Source organism: Dendrobates tinctorius, unplaced genomic scaffold (genome assembly GCF_039654945.1).
Source record: "Dendrobates tinctorius isolate UK_male_01 unplaced genomic scaffold, ASM3965494v1 ptg000197l, whole genome shotgun sequence".
Taxonomy (NCBI): domain Eukaryota; kingdom Metazoa; phylum Chordata; class Amphibia; order Anura; family Dendrobatidae; genus Dendrobates; species Dendrobates tinctorius.
Genome location: NW_027361864.1, coordinates 3,926,149 through 3,945,017, shown reverse-complemented (window position 1 = coordinate 3,945,017; position 18,869 = coordinate 3,926,149). Strand labels below are relative to the sequence as shown.

At 46.5% G+C, this 18,869-nt stretch overlaps 1 protein-coding gene across 5 annotated transcripts in view; it reads left to right on the top strand.

Annotated features, from left to right (window-relative positions):
* The window catches only part of UNC13B (unc-13 homolog B), a 409,040-nt gene that overhangs the window by 141,545 nt on the left and 248,626 nt on the right, over positions 1 to 18,869 (top strand). For 3 of the 5 annotated variants that reach the window (XM_073553139.1, XM_073553138.1, XM_073553140.1), the window contains exon 9: positions 11,662 to 11,697. The exons of the other annotated variants lie outside the window; for them this stretch is intronic. In XM_073553139.1, the coding sequence (XP_073409240.1) occupies positions 11,662 to 11,697 (36 nt within the window). The remainder of the gene's footprint in view (positions 1 to 11,661; positions 11,698 to 18,869) is intronic. 5 annotated transcript variants of the gene reach the window in all.

Sequence of the window (18,869 nt, the reverse complement as noted above, 5' to 3'; positions counted from 1 at the left end):
AAAGAACTGGACTATTACTCAGTGGTCCAAGGTGTTGCTTTCAGATGAAAGTAAATTTTACATTTCATTTGGAAATCAAGGTCCCAGAGTCTGGAGGAAGAGTGGAGAGGCCACAATCCAAGCTGCTGGAGGTCTAGTGTGAAGTTTCCACCATCAGTGCTGGTTTCGGGAGCCATGTCATCTGCTGGTGTAGGTCCACTGTGTTTTATCAAGACCAAAGTCAGCACAGCCGTCTACCAGGAAATTTTATAGCATTTCATGCTTCCCTCTGCCAACGAGCTTTTTGGAGATGGAAATTTCATTCTCCAGCAGGACTTGGCACCTGTCCACACTGCCAAAAGTACCAATACCTGGTGTAAAAACAACAGTATCACTGTGCTTGATTGGCCAGCAAACTCACCTGACCTTAACCCCGTAGAGAATCTATGGAGTATTGTCAAGAGGAAGATGAGAGACACCAGACCCAACAATGCAGATGAGCTGAAGGCTGCTATCAAAGCAACCTGGGCTTCCATAACACCTCAGCGGTGCCACAGGCTGATCGCCTCCATGCCACACCGCATTGATGTAATAATTGATGCAAAAGGAGCCCCGACCAAGTATTGAGTGCATTTACTGAACATACATTTCAGTAGGCCAACATTTTGGATTTTAAAATATTTTTTTCAAGCTGATGTTATAAAGTATTCTAATTTTACTGAGATAATGACTTTGGGGTTTTCATTGGATGAAAGCCATAATCCTCATCAGTAACAGAAAAACACGTGAACTTGATCACTCTGTGTGTAGTGACTCTATATGAGTTTCACTTTTTGTAATGAAGTACCGGAATTAACTTTTTGATATATTCTAATTTTGTGAGAAGCACCTGTATGTCACTCTATAGACTTTATTCACTAATCTAATTTTGGCTTATAAATACTGATGCAAAATCTTTGGGTGTCCGACTACTGCGACCTGCACAAGGAAGAAATTTTATTCCCGCTACAAAAATGGAGTAGCAGGTTGGTTGGTGCCTGTCTGTCTGCTGCTGGGAAAAAAATGAGCGCAGCTCAGAAGCCCAAAAGGAAATGAATGTAGCAGCTTCTGAACATGCAAACTGCTGCTACACTCTAATCAGGATTAAAAGTTCCCTGTTCTGCAGGTCTCAGCTGTCAGACCCCTACGATCAATATCCTGTGGATGGGTCATAACCTGTTTTCATCCGACAGTTCTTTTGATGACCTGGATCTGCCCACTTAGGGCAAATTATCCTATGAATGGCCTCTTCTATGTTCTTCTCATACATTTTAGATTTCATGTGCCTTTTTGTTTAGTTGCCCTATTTGACAATCCAACTTCAGGAATGGTCTGGTTTAGACCACATTTTAATTTCAACATGTAATGGGAAAAGAATCTTGTCGGAGAGAAATTCCATGTCTTATTTTTAGGGAAGCCTTTTATGGCGCTCTTTATAATCAATCACCCAGATGTAAAATGTAAGAATTATTGGGTCGTCCCGAAGAATGACCACAAGTCTTATGCTGCCTCATCCTTCCTCCTTACCGGCTCTGCCGGCTCACGGTGCACAAATGGAGTAGAGTTAAGAAAGATCTTTTTTGTGAGCAAGAGATTTTACCTTCCATTAATTCTCCCAGAAAGATCCTTCACCCAAACAAGTGTGACCGGTCTGACCAAAAGTAATGGGCAGTAAGAACTAGAAGAGAGTGACTGCATCTGCGTAATGATAGTATAGCTACTTTAAGTATTAGGTGGGCCGTAAGAAGCCCCTTATGTTCCGCCACAGCGTCTCTTCATAAATTTGCCTTCGGAAATGTGCTCATTTGCTGCTCTACCATTAGTTTCCATAGGAACTGATTTAATTGTCTCAACATTTGTTTTATAAGAATCCCTACTTTAAATATTTTCTGCTAAAAAGTCTTTTTGAAGTCCAGATCTATAAAAGAGAAGTGGCGGCTGCGGCGTTGTCAGATACGAAGCTGCCGGTGGTGATTTCCCTCCACCAATGTTTAAAGGTAATGAATCTGCGCGGGTGATGGCCGACAGGGAGGCGTTAATATCTCTGGCGCTCATTAAAGAGGTGCCGGGTGTTCCAGTTTCTATGGTGATTCAAGAAGTTATTTCCATAGGTATCAAATAATTATTTCCTAGTTTTTTTTACTTATTTATTTTTTAATTTTTTTTTAGTCCTTTTTTTTTTCTCACCGCTGATATTCAGATTTGGATGGTGTTTTATTATCTCCAGTTCTAGACATGACTCATAGGAAGATCAGTAATCATAATCCTATACTTGTCCTTATACTTGTAATTGTCTAAGATGTAACTTTTCTTCATGTGGTGAGAGACATGCCAGTGTAAGGAGACTTGTAGGCCATGCAGTGCTCCTCTGGGAAGTTAAATGTGGAAATTTCCAAATTAGAGATGAAAAAGACTCAAACTCTAGTGCAACCTAATGCAAGTAGCAATCTTAAAAGTCAATATCAATCCTCCAAACCAGAATCTCCATTTGCAGAGACGTGTTTCGGGTTGCTGCAACTCTTCAGTGCAAAGTGTGAGATCTGATTTGACTGTTTGAGAGGCCTCTGACTGGGGTCTGAGGGATAACCTTTCTTCTTGTGGAGAGTGACATGCCACTGCTTGTCCTAGAAGTCTCCCTACAATAACATATCAAGTATGTCACTCTCCACAAGGAGAAATGTTACCCCTTAGATCCCAGTTAGGCGCCTCTCATAAAGTCAAATCCAATCTCATGCTTTGCACTGAGGAGGGCCAACAGCCTGAAACATGTGTCTGCAAACTGAGATTCTGGTTTGACTGTTATCATGACTCATATGGCTAGGCTCATTTAAAGGGTCGATATTGACTTTTAGAATAGCAACTTCCAATAGGTGGCACTAGAGTTCAAGTCCTCTTCCTCTTTGAAGAGGCAATTTGCATATCTCCAACTGGGTAACATACTGTTTATGGGATGCCAGAAGTTGTGGGGAAAGGGACAGAAGTCCTCTATAGCATTTGCCTTGTTAAATCAGCAAACACAGTCATTGCAATTACACAAGTGCTTACTACTGCAACATTCCCAATGGTGAAAAATATATTTAACAATTTTAAAGTTTATAGACAAGTATTTTTTCCTTTTTTTTTTTAATTTATGACAAAGTAATTGTTAGTTTTTTTAAACCCTTTGATATACAGTGGACATCTTGCTCCTAGTTATGCCAACCATTCAGGTTGCTTCTCCCTTGTGCTGAGTGAGATGCTGAGGATTGTGTGATATTCCCCCTCCATCATCCTGCGCAGTCTGCCATAGGTTCATTACTTTTTGTACAAATACACAGAATGTGATCTGTCACTAGATACCTGTAAGATGCCAGGTTTGTGCTTTCCTCCCTTTCTGCATCTTGATACCGAAAGTCAGTGTAATCTTCCCTCCTTGAAGACTTGGATGCTCTCCCCATCTCCACACTTCAATCTGAAATGTTCATCCTCCTCCCCTTCCTTGCAGCTAACTGGTATGTTAAAAAGGCTCCCATTTGGATATGACAAATCCAATGTGTATTTGCAAGATGATCTGCAGCAGAAATCTGAGTTTGACATTTGGATTTCTGTCACAAACGTAAGATGTGCCATTAGAATCGCACAAGGATTAACCTAATTCAGTGGCTTATATGTAACTAATCATTGAGTATTCACAGAATGAATTTGCAAATTTTAAATTGTATGTTTTCGAAGTGTGTTCAAATTTTCTTTTTTTTAACTATTGTAATACTGCCCCTATGTACAAGAATATAACTACTATAATACTGCCCCTATGTACAAGAATATAACTACTATAATACTGCCCCCTATGTACAAGAATATAACTACTATAATACTTCCCCTATGTACAAGAATATAACTACTATAATACTGCTCCTATGTACAAGAATATAACTACTATAATACTGCTTCCTAGCTGTGAGGTTGTGTGTCTGTGGTTCTCCTGATGTCTGGAGCAAGCCCTGGGAGGGGCCACCCTGGGCGGGGAAGCTCCCCAAGCAAGGCCCAGGCTTCCAGGCCTACACTGGGAGGAAACTCCCATCCTTCTCATGTGGATGGAAATCCCAGAGTTGCCTCTGCAGGAAATAAACCTCAGAATGGAAGTCCCAGCAGCATGGAGAAAGATCCTGTGTTGAAGTTCAGCACAGGAAAGAAACAAGAGAAAGTTTTGTCTGTGTGGAAGGATGTTTCTGTTAAACAGTCGGCCAGTCAAGGCAAACAATGTCCAGAGCCTGGAAGGAAATCCCAGAAGGCATCTTCTGCTGAGAACCTGAGTGCTGGAGGGCAGGTGGCTGCACAGAAGGTGAGGCAGAGTCCATCACCAGCTTCAGGTGTGCAGCTCACTCCAGGCAGACAGAGACGGACATCTCTGGAGAAGCAAACACTCCAGGAGAACCTTCAGCTGAGACATGTGGTGACCAGCATGGCGAGCTCTGGACGCACGAGGTTGCAGGCTGGTGGCAGCTGTTAAAGTGTTGCGGATGCTGGAGCCACAAAACCAGCGACATTAAAAACCAACGTGTCAACCCCTAAAGCAAGACCCCAGAAGGAGCCGCCGCGAGCCCCAGAGCTACAGCTGGCAGAGGAGATACCAGGACTGGTCAGGAGGATGGGTGAGTTGCAGCAGCAAAGGAATCTTCTGCAAATGGAAATTGACTGTATTTACAAGTTGAAGGCTGCTAATCCTGGGGATCACTCTGTGTATGACCAGAGACTGAATGCACTGGGGGTAGAGCTGGCGACTGTGGTGCGGGACATAGACTGTGTGCTGGCGAGGATGGGGCCCCTGGCAGAGACATATAGGAACCAGGAGCGGTTTAGGTCCTGCACGCAGGACTCTGCTGGTTCCCGCACAGACATTGTCCCAGGTGGGACCCGGCAGCAGGTACGGCCGGTGCTGCAGCCCGCTAGCTTCTGTTTTAAGGAGGGTCAGATACTGCACCAGCAGCCGCAACTACCTGCGACAGACCCCAAGCAGGAGCAAGAGGCTCAGATCCCAGCGGTACCACAAGTCCCAGCATGCCCAGCACAACAGCAAGACAGTGGACATGAGACTGCATCTACTGTTGGTGTCCAGGAGAGCACTAATTCTGGGGATATTGATACTGTTCATGTGGGGTTGGGGGCTGAAGGGGGTACAGAGACTGTGGTGGACATTGCGCATCCTGATGATGTTATTGAGATTGATGATGATGATAATAATGTGCAAAATGTTTGTGATTTCCCCCCTTTGGTTTCCAGCACACAAGGTGCAACAGGCCCCTCCGCTGCAGACCCTCGCCCTGTCAGTCAGCCCAGTGTGGCCCCACAGGTCTCTCCCAGTAATGTTTGGAGCCGCGGCGCTCCATCCTTTACCTCCAGCGCCAATTACACCGGGCAGGCTTTCAAAAGGAGGAATGTGGTGCGGTTCAGGCACAGAGGTGCCAAGGAGGACCTGCCGGACAGGAGGCTGGTAGTCAGAGAGCTTTTGTGCCGCCAGATGGGGTTTGCGCCGGTTAATATCTTGGCGGTCATCAATCTGCCAGACAGACAGGGCTATGACATCAGCTTTAAGCTTATGTCTGATCTGGACAGATTCTGGGCCAATTTCCCCAAGTTCAGGGACGCTGATGGCTGGAATAAGTTCAGCTTCATTCCAATATCTAAGCCGGATACCGCCACGGTTAACATCATCTTTTGGAATGAGGCTGTTCCCCCGCAGGACATTGTGGTGTGGCTCCGGAGGCATTGTGACCTTGTCTCCGACCTCACCAAAAACAGGGATGAGGACGGTATATGGACCGGTGGATGGAAGGTGCTGGTGAAATTGCGCCAGCACAACAATATCACGGCTCACTTACCTAACTCCTTCTTTATCGGGAGGGAGAAGGGGGTTTGCTTCTACCCTGGGCAGCCACGAAAGTGTTGTAAGTGTGGTAAAGTGGGTCACCTGGCAAACACCTGTACCGTGGTAAAGTGCAGCCTGTGCGGGGAAGTCGGCCACTTAGCGGCAGATTGCCAGAACATCAAGTGCAACCTCTGTGGGGAGGTCGGCCACCCTCACAGGGACTGTCCTGATGCCTGGCACAATATATGCAAGCTCTTTCCTGATGAGGAGTTAGTGACAGGAACAGAGGCTCAGGAGGAGGAGGCTTTAATGTCAGGGACAGTACTGACCAGGTCAGAGGTCCACCAGGGGTCCGCTCAGGTAACATCTGAGCAGCTTTGTACAGAGGGGAGCATGGAGGTCGTCCCTCAGGTCCAGCAGCCACATGTAGCCACCTCTTCAGTATCACCATCTCTAGCTGAAGAAAGTGGCTGTAATCAGGTAAAAAGGAAAAAAAAAGGACAAGGCCTCCCGTAAACCTGAGGAGGAGTATGTCACTAGCCAGGGTGGCAGGAAAAAAGTCCAGAGTTTGGCAGGTGTGATGGTCGTGTCTAATAAGTTTGATGTTTTGTCTGAGTCTGATGGGGACTTGGAGGAAGAGATAAAAAGAATAGAGACTGAGTATGACAGGGACGTAGCGGACGATCCCCCTACAAAACGGAAGCCCGTACTTGCTGACACTGAGATACAGTCTGACATGGAGACCGGTGGTAGTCAGAACATCTGTGATCCAGACTTATGATGGCGGCTTTTACATCTCTGCTCCTCTGTTGTGGCATTGTGATGGCGGATTTCTCATTAAAAATAACATCCAGTAATGTGAACAGCATTAAGGTGAGGAGGACGAGGCACGCTGTCTATGACCATCTCCGATACCTGGACGCAGATGTCCTCTTTCTGCAGGAGACGCGGCTGACGACTCAGGGGCTCATGAGGGAGGCTGAGAGGGAATGGCGGTCTGGTCCCTCTGTTTGGTCACTGGCTGTGGAGTCGTACGCCGGGGTCGCCATTCTGTTTAACACCAGGGATGTGACAGTACATAGGATGACGGAGGTGGTTATGGGAAGGTGTCTGGTCCTGGAAGTCACTGTCCATGGGAGGCGACTTAGGCTTATTAACATCTATGGGCCACAGACGGTGACTGACAGGATACAGTTATTTAATGATGTCAAGCCTTATCTGTTCACCTCTCTTCCAGTGATAATGGCGGGGGACTTTAATGCCATACTGACATCAGGTGACAGCTCCTCAGGTAGAACCGTGACGAGGGATGGTAGGATCTTGAATAACATAGTCCTGCAGGCCGGATTAGGGGACGTCTTTAAACGGGGAGGTCGAAAGCCAAAATTAACCTATTCCTGCTCCAATAGAGGCAGTAGAATAGATCTGGCTTTTGTAAGTCCCATGGAAGTCATTGGTGCCATGAGTGAGAGAGTCGTCCCATACTCAGACCATCTTGCCCTATATTTCTGCCTGGGGGCCACTAAGCGAGCTGATGTTGGTAGGGGGTTATGGAGACTGAATTCCAGCCTCCTCCATGATGTCTCTGTCCAGAGTTGTGTCCACTCCCTTTTGCAGGGTCATCTACAGAGAGTGGACTTCTATGACAACATGGCCGACTGGTGGGAGGACGTCAAGGATGATATCAGATACCTCTTGAAGAGACTGTCAGTTAAGAAGGGCAGGAGTAAGTATAGCCAGTACCTCAGGCTGCGCAAAGAATTGGAGTCACTCTATTCGGAGGGCGGGGGTAACAAAGAGAAGATCGACCGGTTGAAATCTGAGATAAGGCAGTATCAGTACAGCAGGTATACCTCCTTGGTTCTTGAACGGGATTATGGGGTCTTAGGGGCACCTGATCCCTTTGAGAATTGCCGGGAGCGGGTGGCCAATAAATTGGTCACAGGTCTCATTGACTCCCAGGGTGTACTGCAGGAATCTCGGGAGGGTATCCTGGGGGTTGTGAAATCTTATTATACTGACTTGTTTCAGAGGAAGGCTTTGGATAAACATAAAATGACTCAATTCTTGGAGGCAACTCCAACGCCTGATACTAATGATCTGGACTTTTCTCCTTTGACAGCAGAATTAACGGTGGAGGAGGTTAAGGAGGCCATTGATAAGTTACATCTGAAGAAGGCACCAGGTCCGGATGGTATAACAGCAGAATTTTATAAGATATTCAGAGACCTCCTGGCTCCAATTCTTGTGGATGTTTACAAAAATTGTCTAGAAAATCACCTGATGCCTCCATCCATGAGAGTGTCCTCATTAATTCTGCTGTCTAAAGGTAAGGAGCCGAGCGACATCAAGAACTGGAGGCCAATTGCCCTCTTGAATGTTGACAGGAAGATTCTGGCGAAGATCCTGTTTTCTAGGTTAGTCTGTTTGTCCTCAGCACTGTTGGTAGGCTCTCAGTTTGGCACGGTAAAAGGGCGGAACATCTCTGGAGCGGTCATCTCGATACGGGAGATGTTTGAGAGATGTAAAGCTCTGCGGTGTGGGAGATATGTTGTCAGTCTGGACCAGGCTAAAGCCTTTGACAGAGTTGATCATGATTATCTGTGGGCCACTTTGTCAAAGTACGGTATTCCAGGACAATTTGTGGATTGGCTGAAGACTTTGTACAGAGAGGCGGTGAGCTTTCCTCTGATTAATGGTTGGCAGGGTGGCACTTTTGGAGTTGAGGCGGGGGTGAGACAGGGCTGCCCGCTGAGTCCACTCCTGTATGTTTTTGCCATAGACCCGTTTCTGAGGTCACTGCAGGAGTGTAACTTTTGGGGGGTGCCGGTCCCCCACTGCTTGCCTCTGAAGGTGGTTGCCTACGCGGATAATGTGACGCTGGTGATATCTAATCCTCATGAGGTGCAGATGTTGTCTGCGGCCATCAGAAGTTACTCAGAGGCCTCCGGGTCTCTGGTCAACCTTGAGAAGAGTCAAGCTCTGTGGACATTGCAATCTGACCCAGACTTTGATCTGCCGCAGTTTAAGGCCTCCACCCATATTAAGATCTTAGGGGTTAAATTTGGGAGGGAAGATAATGCCAGCCTAAATTGGGAGGAAAAATTGGAGACCTGAAATGCAAAGGTTCAGCGATGGAAGAACTGGAGGCTGACTTACAGAGAAAGGGTTGCTATGTTGAAGACGTACCTGGTCCCCGTCTTCTTGTATGTCTCTGTCGTTTTTCCTTTGCCAGAATCCTTCTCGGCGAGGCTCCTCAGCCTGTTCTTCCAGCTCTTGTGGGGGAACAGGATGAACCTGATAAAGAGGGGAATAACGTACCTACGGCGGAGTGAGGGCGGGCTGGATATGTTAAATCCAAGGGTTTTCTTTGACTCCTTGTTTCTGAAAGTAAATTTTGGGAGCATGGATTCAAACAGTAGCTCCCTGTGGGCGAACAGTATCAGGTATTGGATATTGCCTTTTGCGGAATCTTGGGTGCGAGGCGGCAGTCTCAAGAGGAGGAGATGGACAGGTGACCACCTCCCCCAGTATCTGGAATATGGTCTGAAGTGTGTTAGGAGGTGGGGACTGGAGAGGTCTTACATTGAGAGTAATACGAGGAAAGATCTGTGTGCTCATATATGTAGGACTTTCTTCTACTCTCCACTGGCCCTAAGAGATTGTGCCACCAGGACCCTTCAGGACAGTCTCTGGTTCCTCAATGGGAGGCGACTTCCAGCAAAGTTTTTTGACATTGCTTGGCTGTCGCTACATGGGAAGCTCTTTGTGAGGGGGAACTTAAAATATTTAAGTGTTTTGGATCGGAACTGTCCCCTTGGTTGTCAGCAGGAGGAAACCATGGAGCATTTTATTTGTGATTGCTGGGGAGGTAGGGAAATATGGACGGAAGTATCGACCAAGCTGAAAATCCCCAGACTGCTGTCCCTGAATTACCCTGACATTGTCTATGGTGTCCCATCCACTGACGGTAACATCGACAGGGGGACAATGTACCTGATCATTACCACCATTAAGTATTACCACTGGCACATGAGAACCCGAGTGTCCCTCCACAGCGAGCCCTTCCATCCCATCACCGCAGCCACAAAGATACTGTCCGAGCTCAGATGGATGAGAGCGATAGAGATAAAGAAAAGTCAGAGTAATGAGAAACTATGGAGGAATGTGTCTGTGGGATAACATGATCGTGTTACTAAAAGTGTTTATTTCATATTCTTCCTTCCACAGGAGTGAACTCTAAGTTACCTTTATTCCTAATGTATTAATTTAGTTCTATAATTATTGTCTGATGCATTCATGAGAATTTATGTTTTGTATTAAGGAAGAATTCTGTTTATTTTAATTGTATTTGTTGGTTTTATACAATAAAAATTGCCCCCTATGTACAAGAATATAGCTACTATAATACTGCTCCTATGTACAAGAATATAACTACTATAATACTGCTCCTATGTACAAGAATATAACTACTATAATACTGCTCCTATGTACAAGAATATAACTACTATAATACTGCCCCTATGTACAAGAATATAACTACTATAATACTGCCCCTATGTACAAGAATATAACTGCTATAATACTGCCCCTATGTACATGAATATAACTGCTATAATACTGCGCCCTATGTACAAGAATATAACTACTACCGTATAATACTGCCCCTATGTACTAAAATATAACTACTATAATACTGCCCCCTATGTACAAGAATATAACTACTATAATACTGTCCCTATGTACATGAATATAACTGCTATAATACTGCTCCCTATGTACAAGAATATAACTACTATAATACTGCCCCTATGTACTAGAATATAACTACTATAATACTGCCCCCTATGTACAAGAATATAACTACTATAATACTGCCACCTATGTACTAGAATATAACTACTATAATTCTGCCCCCTATGTACAAGAATATAACTACTATATTACTGCTCCTATGTACAAGAATATAACTACTATAATACTGCCCATATGTACAAGAATATAACTACTATAATACTGCCCCTATTTACAAGAATATAACTGCTATAATACTGCCCCTATGTACATGAATATAACTGCTATAATACTGCTCCCTATGTACAAGAATATAACTACTATAATACTGCCCCCTATGTACAAGAATATAACTACTATAATACTGCCCTCTATGTACAAGAATATAACTACTATAATACTGCCCCTATGTACAAGAATATAACTACTATAATACTGCCCCTATGTACAAGAATATAACTACTATAATACTACTCCTATGTACAAGAATATAACTACTATAATACTGCCCCTATGTTGGCTTTGCATTGTTAGGTTTGTCCGTGTTTGGTCGGTGTATTATCCATTTATCCTTTGTGTGGTGTGACTTGTGTACAGTATATGATGTTTTGTCCATTTGCTAATAATGTTGTTTTATGAATAGCTGATTGCTAGATGTTTAAGGGTAGAAAGGAAAAGCTGCTATAAATGTTCATATCGCAGCATCTAAACATTAATTGCTTTCTTCATGCACTCCATGTTCCCTGCTCATTGAGGCGCCATCACTTCCTCGACTTGGAGCATGTCCCTGTAACATTAAGTCTGTATATTGATCTTGATGCGTTGTGTTTCTGTTCCTCATTATTATCTATTCTGCTTGTGGCTACATCTCTCTCAACCTCCCATGGCTCTGCAGGTATCGGTGTATTCGCCTCTCATCACCCACCGTTCATCACAGTACAATACTCTTCTTACCTCATTTATGCTGAAATTCTCTTTTTCCCCTTCCTTGCCGCAACTTCCAGGCAGCTGGAAATATTTCGGATGGGGAGAAAGCCAGAGTATGTAACCGTTTCTTGCTGGACCTGTGTCGGCATGCTTCATAACGTGATATACAGTGTGGATATTCATGCATACGGGGTCACTGTGTCACTCCCATCAACCTGACCAAGCCTTCATCTGTTCTTTACAGGGTGTCACTCACATTATATAATATAGCGTGTATATAGCGATTCACAATGTCTGTCGACTTCTGAACACCATAGCACAGTGCAAATCCACCTTTTAGTTTCAGGGTATTTATACATCTAATTTTAATTTTCAGTAAATCAAGTTAGTACTTATCAGGACTGATGAGCTGCTGTCCCCATTCCTCTGCGCTGACTGTATAGTCATACCATCAGGACCACCCCCTGGGAGCTCCCAAAACTGGACAGGAACTTAATTTTTTATGTAGAATTTACGGAATTCCTCACATCTTTTTAAACCAGGTCCAAATCTACCCTAGTTCTTTATAGAAATTCGGCAAAGTCTTGGCAAATTCAGGTCTGGTTTCTAGAGATACACTGAAACAACCACTGGCTTCTCAATGGAGGGGTTAGGTAGCAGGTCTATGGCAATCGGTCTGGTCAGTGGCAAAACTTTAATCTCCTGAGCCAATAGTGCAGAATCTGTAACAGCCCCCCACACCACTGACTTACTATGTGCCCTTTTTAATCGTTTTGCCACCTTGTGGAAAAAAGGGCAGCTTGGCTCGACAGGCCCCGCTGATCTCGACAGCTCCCCCTCACAAGAGAGTTCTTGGCACAGCCGAGCACTCGTGTTCTGAGAGCCATTGCCAGAATCTTCAAACAAAAGGATTCTTCTCTCTCCTGACATCATCTGTTGATGCAGAGTCAAGAGTCCCCCATATTCTGATAAATATTGGGTGTCTTTAGAAACTTCACGAGCTCAAGACATTGTCTCAAAACAGAAGGCAGAAATGGGCTTTAAGTCATGGTAGGCTCTACAACCAAATATTTACAACCACAGATTACGACTGTACTAATTTGAGATATTTGGTGTATTGGGTGAACCCACTGATTCCTGCAAGTCCAGACGACCATCTAATACTGTATGTAGGGGCTTTCTATTTTTTTCCCCCAACGTCAAATGTTGGGGAAGATTATATTTCAACTGCACAATTCCTTTTGTGCTAGGGCAGATAAGCTGTTGCCAGTGGAAGTCTGTGTAGCCCTAACCAAAAATGTTAGCTGAGATCCCATAGTGTAATGTTTTTCAGTGACTTTTTTTTTCCTCTAACTTTTTTGGTGCTCAGTCATGTATTTAGTCAGTGATACAGTCTCCATGTGGTCGTTGGTGGTTAGCAGATGATACAACACCATGGTTCCTGGTGATCAAGGTGCAGACATCAATGGAGGCTTCTTTGTAATAATAGAGCTGTGTTTTGTCAACTACAGTCCTCAGGAGCCACCACCAGATCATGTATTCCCAAATTCCATCACCTGTGCAACACTAAAAATATCCTGAAAACATGATCCGTTGGTGGCTCTTGAAGACTGAAGTTGGGGAACACTGGTCTAGAAGATATAATAGGGTGTGCCATTAATGTCTCACCCCTGGTGAGGTAGCCACTGCACTCTTATCTAGGTAGACAATAAATGGACACAGATGTGTTGCTTACCTCTATCATTCTGTAGGAGGTATGGAAACCTTGTGAGCACATGGCTGCCCCATCATTCATTTATTTCCTTAGTAGTTGTGTCTGGGGTATATGAACCCCATTCCTCACTTGGTTGGATGTGTCCAAGGTGGGAATACTGCTTTACTTGAATGAATTGTCTTCTTCACAATTAGGCTCATGGCGCAGTAGGAGAGCACAGGTGTCGCTAAAGCTGGCTGTCACGGGGTTCTTCTCCGATACCACACAATCAACAGAGCGGGGGAAGTGTGAACAATCCCAAGACCTTTATTACAGGCAAAATTAGAAGGTCCATAAACAATCCACCACACTGTGGATACAATAGTCCAAAACAAGAATGCAGTCCAGTAACAGGATAAAATGTCCAGGGAGATGAGAGTCCAAAACTCTAGCACCAGAGGTAAAATAGGTCCTTCTCTCTGAGGTGCAGTCTTTACACGATCCTCTCCACACAGGAACTGACTTGTCCAGCTCCTGTCCTCCCCACCCCCTTCCTTGTGTCCAGAGGTAGTCAAACAGGTTGGGGCGGTTTGCAGGCCTCCCAGAGGAGAACAAAGGAGCCTTGGGGATTAAGGAACTACAGGGGGTCATCAAGAGACAAATACAGTCAGGCTGTAGACATACAAGGCAACAAGAAAAACACTACGAAAATAAGTGAAATAGAAATATACACAAAATGATATCCGCATAGCATATCACACCATCACAACCTCAACCCCCTTATAATAAGTGAGCACGCTATGAGGTCTACACAGACCTCTAGCCTGCTCACTTTAGTCCACATTGCTCATTCATTTATAGTTCCTTGTACAGTGGCAGGGGTAGGTCGGCCTGGGGAGTCTATGGTTCTTCATGTCGAGACAGACCATCGGTGTTCTGGTGTTGGTTTCCCCGCTTGTATTGGATGCAGAAGCTGTAGGGTTGTAAGGACAAGCTCCACCGCAGCAATCTTCCATTGTCCCCTGATACGTGGTTCAGCCATGTGAGGGGGTTGTGGTCTGTAATAATTGTAAAGTCTCTGCCATACAAGTATGGCTGCAATTTTTTTAGCGCCCATACGATGGCAAGGCACTCCTTTTCAATAGTGGCATAGGCAACTTCCCGATCCAGTAGTTTCCGACTGGCAAAAGCAACAGGATGATGTTCTCCGGCGGTGTTCACTTGGCTAAGTACTGCCCCAATCCCAAAGGTGGATGCATCTGTCTGCACGAGGAACCTGCGCTTATAATCCGGGGCAGCAAAGACAGGAGCAGTGACGAGGGCTTTAACGCTGAAACGGCATCCTTGCATGCAGTCGTCCACGTCACATTCCTAGGCATGTTCTTGCGGGTCAGGTCGTTAGGGGCTTGGCCAAGGTGCTGAAGTTAGAAGCAAATTTGCGATAGTAACCAGCAGTTCCTAAAAATGCAAGTACCTGCTTTTTAGTCTGGGATCTACACCAGTTGCTAATGGCTTCCACCTTGGCAGGCTCAGGCCTTAGGGTCCCACCCCCTACTCTATGCCCGAGGTACTGCACCTCAGCCATCCCTATTTGGCACTTATCAGGGCGCATGGTCAGTCCTACAGTAAGGATACAGTCTAGCACTATGCCCAAGTGTTTAAGATGTTCCTCCCAGGTTGTGCTAAAAATGGCAATGTCGTTTAAGTAAGCACAGGCAAAGTTCTGACATTGTTGTAACAGTCGATCTACCAGTCTCTGGAAAGTAGCGGGGCAGTTTTCATCCCAAAGGGCATTCCCAGGAAGTGAAAAAGCCCAAATGGAGCACATGGAGTAATGAAGGCCGAGCGCTCCCGATCGTCCTCCGTTAGGGGTATCTGCCATTACCCCTTGCTCAAGTCTAACATGGTCACTGGCCAGACGATCCAATAGATCATCAGTCCTGGGCATGGGATAAGCATCACTCTTGGTGGCATCATTTAATTGTCTGTAATCTTGCAGCGCTGGGGTCCTGGGTTCGAATCCCACCAAGGACAACATCTGCAAGGAGTTTGTATGTTCTCCCCGTGTTTGCGTGGGTTTCCTCCGGGCACTCCGGTTTCCTCCCACACTCCAAAGACATACTGATAGGGAATTTAGATTGTGAGCCCCATCGGGGACAGTGATGAAAATGTGTGCAAACTGTAAAGCGCTGCGGAATATGTTAGCGCTATATAAAAATAAAGATTATTATTATTATTATTAATCGACGCAGAATCGTGTTGTACCATCCTTCTTGGGGACCAGGATGACAGGAGAGGCTAAAGAACTGTGAAATGGTTGAATAACTCCCAGTCGTTTCATCTCCTCCAGTTCGTCCTTTATCATGTCTTGAACATCCTCTGGAACCCGGTAGGCAGCCTGCTGGATGGGGCGTTGTCCGGCGGTTTCCACATGGTGGCTGGTGAGTGTAGTCTTCCCCGGCTTTGAGGAGAAAGCAGCAGCCCTCGGCATTAGTACGGCGAATATATCGTCCTTTTGTATATCCGATAAATGGGAGCCCAGGGGTACTTGTTCCAGTGATCCTCCCGCTTGGGCAACCTGGAGGAGATCTGGGAGATACTCGTCATCGGCGGTATCACTAAGGGGGTGGCAGACAGCTAGAACAGGCAGAGATTGGTCGTGGTAGTCTTTCAGCATGTTAATGTGGACGGTTTTCGGTCGTCGACCACTAGAGTCCAGGGCAATAACGTAGTTAGTGTCATTCATTTTCTTGACAACCTGTTAAGGGCCTTCCCACACTGCTTGAAGCTTGTTGGCAGGGGAAGCAGTAATCATGAGCACTTGCTGTCCTTCCATAAATTCCCGGTTCCTGGCATTACGGTCATACCAGGTTTTTTGTCTGGACTGGGCCATTCGCTGGTGTTCTTTAGCCAAGGTAGCTAGCTGGGCGAGACGATCTCTGAACTCTAGAACATAGGGAACGATGGGCATTCTGGTATCTGAAATGTCTCCCTCTAAATGTTCTTTCAGAAGAGTGAGAGGCCCACGGACTTTCTGGCTAAACAGTAGTTCGAAGGGAGAGAACGCCGTGGACTCTTGGGGAACCTCCCGATAGGCGAAGAGGAGATGTGGCAGGTACTTTTCCCAGTCTCTTTCAACGTCAACAAAAGCCCTAGGTATGCCATAGGGACTGGACCAGATCTGACATGAACTGAGTGCCTTGATCCGATAATATTTCACTTGGAATTCCTACCTGGGTAAAGATGGTAACAAGGGCCTCGGCTACCTTTACTGCTGTAATACTGGACAAGGCCACAGCTTCAGAATACCTAGTGGCATAGTCCACCACGGTCAGGATATATTTTTTCCCTGACCGGCTGAGATGGGCCAGGGGACCTATCATGTCGACAGCTACACATTGAAATGGTTCCTCAATTATGGGCAGGGATTGCAGGGGTACCTTATGTCGAGCTCCTGGATGCCGCATTCGCTGGCACACCGCAGGTGTGGCAATAATGGGCTACCGACTGAGATGCCCGGCCAGTAAAAACTTTGGGTGAGCCTCTCTTAAGTCCTTTTTCTCCCTTGATGCCCAGCCAAGGGTATGTCATGGGCCAGTTGGAGTAGCTGTGCCCTGTACTTCTGAGGGACAATGAGTTGCCTGGTCGTTGCGTCAGGGTTGCCCTGGTCACTGACCTTTGTTACACGATAATACAGTCCGTTTTCTCGAGTGAAGCCATCCCCATTATCTCCCATGTGCCCAGTTTCTGCCTTTCGCCTAAGGGCTGCTAAGGTAGTGTCACCCTCTATTTCTCTCCTAAACTCCTCTCTGTCCCAAGACTCTCCCAATGTAGTAGCAGCGAACGTATTTCTTACCGACACTGATGCGGTTCGTGGTGGTTGCTCCCCGGTGAGGTCCTAATGACGTAGTGCTTGTTGAAGAGCCTGTAGTCGGGTGACTGCTCCCACAAATTGGCACTGTAACTCCCCAATGTCGTTACCAAGGAGGATATCTGCATGCAGTCCTCCCATAACTCCAATCCAGCACAGTTTTTCTCCACAACCATAATCCAAACGCACAGAAGCTCGCTGTATATATTTGCGGGCACCCCCCGCCAGGACAACGGGAATTCCCGGACCCTGGTAAATTGCCTCGGGTCGAATCACACGGGGGTCAGCGATAGTCAAGAATGCCCCCGTGTCTCTAAATCCTGACACTTTGTATCCATCAATTAAGACATCCTGCAGGTGGCGTTGCCGTTTCTCTGAGTAGCTGAAGGACAGAGGCCGGAGTCCGTACACTCGAGGAGAAGTATCTATGGTGCCGTGGTCGGTGGTCCACTCTGGTGGGGGCGGTGGTAGCTCTTCCTCAGGCGGGGTGGAGTGCACAAGATGCACTGGACGAGGTGGGGCTCCCTCTGAATCCTTGAGGGACAGCCAGACTGCAAATGTCCAGGTTGCTCACACCCATAACCTCTCCTCTCTGTGATACCCCCAGGTCGTGGTCGGAACTGTTGGGGCCTAGGATTGTGAGGCGTGATTGTCATCGGCTTGAGACTAGGTGGAAGGGCAGATATAATTGGAGGGGGACGGGGCGCCGGAGCAGGCCGTGGTTCATTGTCCAGAAGCCTCCTCCATTGCGGCCGGATAGTAAGGGCTTCATCGGCCAGGGCTGCAGCTCTATCCATGGTACACGGCGTGCGCTCCCGGACCCATTCCCGTACCTCTGCGGGGCACTTGGCAAGAAATTGTTCTATAAGGAACGCCTGTATAACATCTTCCACAGTAAAGGCGTTTTCTGCTTCCAGCCATCTCCGACATGCCTGGGACATCTTATGTGCATACATCCTGAACGATCCCCCCGTCGTGCATGGGAAGTCTCGGAACTTAGCCCTATATGAGTCTGGGATGATAGCATGGTAATCCAGGATAGTCCGCTTTACAATGTTATAATCCCGATTCCGCGGTGCGTCAGTGGTTCGGTAAGCCTCCGCCATGCTTCCGTTCAGGAGCCCCACTAACAAACGCATCCAGCTAGAGTGGGGCACCTCCATCACAGCACACTGCTGCTCAAAGTCCTTGAAGAACCCCTCCACATCTCCGGAAGCCTGATCAAATGGCTTAAACTCTGTCCGGGTGATCTGTACAGGCTCCCGGATCGTTGGCGTTACACTCCACATTGCGTTACTCCATCTTTCAAGCTCCATTGCTTCTTGTCTCCGCTGTGCCCGGCGGGCAGCCTCCTCCTTGTACTCCTGAGACACGCCGGGGCCCAGAACCGCCATCTCTTCTTCGTACCACACCAACCACTGGCTTTTCTGGATGGGGATCCCTGTCTCCAGTGCTCGTCCTTCAGACATCTGGGAGGAGGTGGCCGGGCTAGCACCCACCAGTAGATCAATTAAGGCTTCTTTAGTCAGTCCCTGGTAGTTTAGGCCCAGGTCTCTGGCTCTCTCCTGTAAACTGGATACAGTCCAATTTCTGTACTCACTCTGTGGGTGGTTCTCCATTGGGTTACACTCTGTTGATCCCACTGCTGCCACCAGTTGTCATGGGGTCCTTCTCCGATACCACACAATCAACAGAGCGAGGGAAGTGTGAACAATTCCAAG